At 31.7% G+C, this 5,525-nt stretch overlaps 1 protein-coding gene across 1 annotated transcript; it reads right to left on the minus strand.

The window, feature by feature from the left end:
• Positions 1-210: 210 nt before the first annotated feature.
• Positions 211-1,158, minus strand: LOC105793273 (uncharacterized). The gene is made up of 2 exons (XM_012622197.1): positions 922-1,158; positions 211-867 (listed from the first exon to the last, which is right to left on the minus strand). Exons 1-2 carry the CDS (start codon positions 1,156-1,158, stop codon positions 211-213), a joined length of 894 nt encoding a protein of 297 aa, XP_012477651.1.
• Between the last annotated feature and the right edge of the window lie 4,367 nt (positions 1,159-5,525).

Consider the following 5,525-nt stretch of genomic DNA (forward strand, 5'->3'; position numbering starts at 1 on the left):
ACTCTTAAGTTCGTTGTATGACGCTTGTTAGTCACCATACAATTGCTTCATCGCCATCTGCTTCGCCCACCATGATTTTTTGTAGGATACTCTGTAGTTGATTCGAGCTTGCATATCCGCAATAAGGACTAATATAGGAATGGTGTGCATGTCTTTTACCAATGGCATGATGCAGCAGTAGATTGTTTTCGCATCTAATTTTTGGTGGTCTTACATCATACGTGCAGCCATGCATGTATGAGGCCCTTTTAATTTTTTGATTGTCCACATTTGAGTCCTCTGCAATAATGCAGCCCGAACCCTCCAGTTGCAACCGCTGTCGGCCCTCCAACATTCCTTAACATAAAAAGTTTGTGTAGACTTTAATACTTTGTAGTCCACCGACAACTTGATGTTGTATTGCTTTATTGCATATACACAATCTTTCTTATTATCGAATTGTTGGGCTACGTACAACTCTCCAACCTCCGAATTAGTCTCCATCAGGTGAGTAGGTACTATATCTAGGTATTCGGGGAACTTGTATGCAAGCGCCGTATAGGGTTCTATGCTCGACATGTGGGCCCCTAGATCATTCCATATAACTATATCAAATCTCGTGTTCCTAACCGATTGGGGGTGTACATCTTGACCCTCCACTGCCCCTTCATCGTCTATATCATCCGTGACCTCATCCAAATCTAGGTTACTAATTTCTTCAAAATCATGGTAGGACTGATCTTCATTATCGAACCCTTCATCACCATCTACTATGGTGCCCAACACCTCTGGATGTTTCTCGAAATGGGGACCCGAGATTGGGTTGTTATACGAACATCCACCATAGTTTGGATTTTTAGGTGCTTGCAATGTCCCTCCACAACTCGACTGATTTTCCCAGCAAACATTAAAATCAAAATCAAATTAGTAATGTTGACTTACTGGAGGGACAATTTGAACGAGTTCGGGTTCAGCTAACTCTACGAATAACTCAATCGATTGAGGATTCTCTATCTTAGGGGGGCAATAAATTGTGATTATTGTAGTCATATCATCATCATTTACAAGCTCCATATCCGAGAACTTCAACAGATCTGTTGAAATTAGAAATTTGTAAAAAAATCTTGACATCTGCTTCCCACAACGAGTAGCTATCTTTGCACTGATCCTCCGTTTCATTTCCGCCAGCATTACACATTTATTGAATCTCATTCCTATTTTTTGGCGACTTTGAAATACACAACCTTCTTTAGCTGTGTTTACAATTTCTCCATCGAAATGAACTTACACTAACATCTGGTTATTCATCTTCAACAAAATTTGTTTCCTCAACAAAACATTGATATTTCTTTGTTTTTTTTCTCTTAAACTGTTAAAGCAAAAAAAAAAAAAAAAACTCAACCAAAACATAGAAAAATTCAATATATAACCTATTTGGGTGTCGGTTATCTTGTTTCTGGCATATAAAAAATTATTTTTTTCGAACACGGGTGTCGGCAAATGGAAGGTCGGAACCAAAAAAATTATGCAACTAATAATCGGTGCCGGCATAGGGAAGGCCGGAACCAAAAATAACATTTTTTTACTTGGGTGCTGGCCACAACAAACACGAAATAAAACAAAAAAAAAACCTTTTCTGAACATGAGTGTTGGCCACCACAGTGCCAACACCAAAAAATACCGAAAAAATTAATAGTTTACTCGGTGCCAGCCACAAGAAACACGAGATAAAAAAATTACTTGACATGGTTGTTGGCCACCACAGTGCCGGCACCAAAAAATACTGAAAAAATTTTATTGGGGGTTGCTGGCCATGTGGACATCGACACCTAATAAAAAATAGTTTTTGGACCGCAGAATACTCGTATTTTTCAAAATGTAGACGAGAAAATATATACGGGTGCCTGCCATTAGACTATCGGCTCCAAAAAGAATTATTTTTTGAAGTTTAGTCATTCTTATAAATATTTGTTTTTTTGGGTTAATGGGGTAAAAAAGCTTTAGTTTGATATTTTAGAATAGAGATAAATATTAAATATAATATAAAAGCCATTAGAATAAATAGGGGAATTGGAAAGATTTTCTTCAATCAAATTGATAACGAGATCAATTGCTTCTTTTATTACCTGTTTGGCTTTGTTTTCTTTTTGATGAGGCTCAATATATTGTCTCATAAAATTGTAATTAGAAATGATTTTCACAAAAAAGAAAGGAAAATTATGTAATTTATTTATTTTGTTTCTTTATTGTGTCCAGCTTTTGAAAAGAATTTTTGGTTAAAACCATGTATTTCAAGAGTCAAAAGATTTCCATATTTAATTATCAACAAATATTATTAAGAACTGAATGTAAATGCAATTCTAAAATTTTAAGCTCTATGGTTCAATTCATTTTATTAAGCTCTAATTTTTTGGTATGTATTTCATGGCTATTAGTTCTTTTTATATCATGGTAGTGCATGTTATTTTGTTACGGGCATGTTCAATTTCTAAGAATATTTTTGGTAACTTAATTTAACTAAGAGTAATTATATATATAGGGAAGTGATTTATTTATACTACATTCTTTCATTTCTTTTATACGATTGATCCAACAATTGAATTTATCAATATATTTGTACTTATCATACATGTAAAATTTTGAATCGATTCAATATTTCTTTTATGTCGATCTAAAATATTATCTATATTTAACGGTTGAAAGTTTTTACACAAATTTTTTTTATGAATTTTTAATTTATACCAAACTTGATATACATAATCTTCATGAATGGAGCATGCAATATGATGGTTGGATTGTTTCATAGATGGAAACTTTGAGTTCCCAATATTTCCTTTTTCAGCTATATTAATTACTTTAATAGTGCATTTAATTGTATTAAACAATTTTATTTATATTCACATCTGAATTTATGGTAATTAATGTTATATGGAAAAATATTTGGTACATTGTGAATGGGGTTTTTAGACTTCACAAGCAGAGTGGAGGGGTTGGACAAGTGTCCTAAACATAAAAATTTAAAAAAGACACATGACAATTTTTAAGGTTACTTGTGAAATTAAAAGTTACACTGGCAGCATACCAAGTACTAATTATATTCACAATTGATTTCTAATATCTATGCTTAATGGAAATCAAAACTTTAACATTAACAACAATTCAAAATATAAAATTTAAAATTGATGTATACAACCTAACTCGTATATTTGTTGTTATAAATGCATCTTTATAAAAATATAAAAAATGACTTGATAATGGAGTAGGAAAACAATTTAAAATGTAACTAAAATCAGAACTAGAGTGTTGTAGAGAGCCCAGTCCACTCTAACAAGCTCTACTTTTAAACTATAAACAATATTTGATCTTTTTGCATGTGCAATCATTTCCCATTTGCTTAATTATTTGGCAACCTCATTTTAGAATATTCTTTCATTTATTTCTCCTGCTCCTCTAAAACTTATGAATGGAGAGTTTAAAATATAATATAATCATCTAAAGCATAACCAAAATTACCAATTTGTTCTTGTTAGGAATCTCCATGGATGTATATTTTTCAACAATGAATCAATTTGGCATATTAGTGAAAAACTTATAAATAATGATATGAGACCCTCAATAGAAATGCTGTTTTCTAGGTGTTTATGCTCGGATGAGAGTGACCTCCTTTTAACAATTTTACATCAAAATTAAGTGAAGCTTTAGTTGAATTAGTTAAGTTAAAATTTTAAAATCCCAATTCAAATATTATTTTATTAAAAATATAGAAAGATAAAACACCCTCCTATTAATATTTATTACTTTGTATATAAATGATTTTTAAATAGTTTTTCAAATGAATTGTCAGATAATTGATTCGTAACACCAACTTAATATAAGTGTAAATAAAGATATAGATATACCTCATTGTATATCTTCCATCTAACTACATTTTGTTTTTATAAATCTAGACCGATATTAAGAAGGATAAATTACACCATTGGTTACTAAATTATGGGTAAGATTTTGTTTTGGTCACTTAACTAAATAAAATTACAATTTAGTCATTGAACTATTCGAAAGTTTTCATTTAAGTCATTGAACTATTCAAAATTTTTTTAATTGAGTCACTGGGCTGTTAAGTTTTTTTTTTAAAGAAAAAAATTCCCCCAGCGAGCTCCAAGCGACGATTCGACGATTGATACAGTGGATTAGTACCCATTGAGAAGTAGAAGAACATACCTTAGATTCAAGTCGATATGGCAATTAATGTTAAAGATTAGATAAAAAAAACTTTTTGAATTTTGGTTCATAAATTCGTAACATCCAAAGCTGTTTCATGAAAAACAAAACTGAACTGTAGAAGAGAAAGGGAAATAAAGTTTTTGATTGGTATAGGCTGCGTGACTATGAAATAACCAAGGGACTTAAATAGAAATTTTTAAATAGTCCAATGATGAAATTGTAACTCTTTTTTAGTTAAGTGATGGAAACAAAAATTTACCCATAATTTAGTGACTAATGTTATTAAAAACATAATCTAAATTTCAACAAGTAGAATATAAAACATAGAAAATTACATCATATGGGATATGGAAATGAAAAATTAAGTTTTAGTGGAGTCCGTTGCCATGAAACCAAGAATTAGCAGCACAACACTATGTGTAGAGAATGAAGAAGAAAAAATATTGAATGTGTTCTGCTTGTATAGAAGCAACAAATGTTTAGTGTAGGGTATCCAAGGTCCAAACTCTAAAAAGCTAGGGGGACATTGAATTATTGCTCATAATTCATCATAATGACAAGAATGTTGAGAGAGGGTAGTAGGGGTCCCCATTAATAGTTCCTCAATCTTTTCTCTGTGTCTGAGAATCTTGACTTCACCACCCCCACTCTCTCTCTTCATCTGTTCATCCTACAAGCACCCTCTCCCTCCTTGTCTTGCTTTGATACCATTGTTATGTCTGATTCTTTCATCAAACACATTCATTTTGCTGTTAATTGGTTACTTAGCATTGGCAATCATAAGGTTTTGTTTTAAACGTAATGGTAGTGATTGCAGATGTAAAGTTGCTTCAGCATCCATTTTACAGTTTTACTTTTCTCAAATACAAACCCCCCTTCATTGTTTTATAAGCTTAAATAGAAATTAAAGCTTAAGAATGATACTGCCTCCTACAACCAAAACAAGCTTTATCAATCATCAGTAGCGCCGTTTGAGAATTAATTAAGTCAACGCCACATCAAATCCAGGAGGGTTTAAATCTAATAACAGCATTTACCTTTCATTAATTCTCTTCAACTTTCCCTCTTTCTTGTCTTAAAATAAAACAAGACAAGACCAACATTTTAATTTTATAAAGTGAAAGGATAGGATTCATGATTAAAAGAGATTTTAGTAAAATTATAGTGCTCCATCTAATATATAAAGCATCAGAGGCTTTTATTTATTTCCTTGGAGAGAAGGGTTTTCCAATTTAAGGGCTATACCACAGAAACTATTATGAAACAAAATCATCATTATGTAATGTCTCTTTCTAAACCCGCAGTGACGCATGTGATTGATTTTC

The sequence above is a fragment of the Gossypium raimondii genome, chromosome 8 (genome assembly GCF_025698545.1).
Source record: "Gossypium raimondii isolate GPD5lz chromosome 8, ASM2569854v1, whole genome shotgun sequence".
Classification (NCBI taxonomy): Eukaryota; Viridiplantae; Streptophyta; class Magnoliopsida; order Malvales; family Malvaceae; genus Gossypium; species Gossypium raimondii.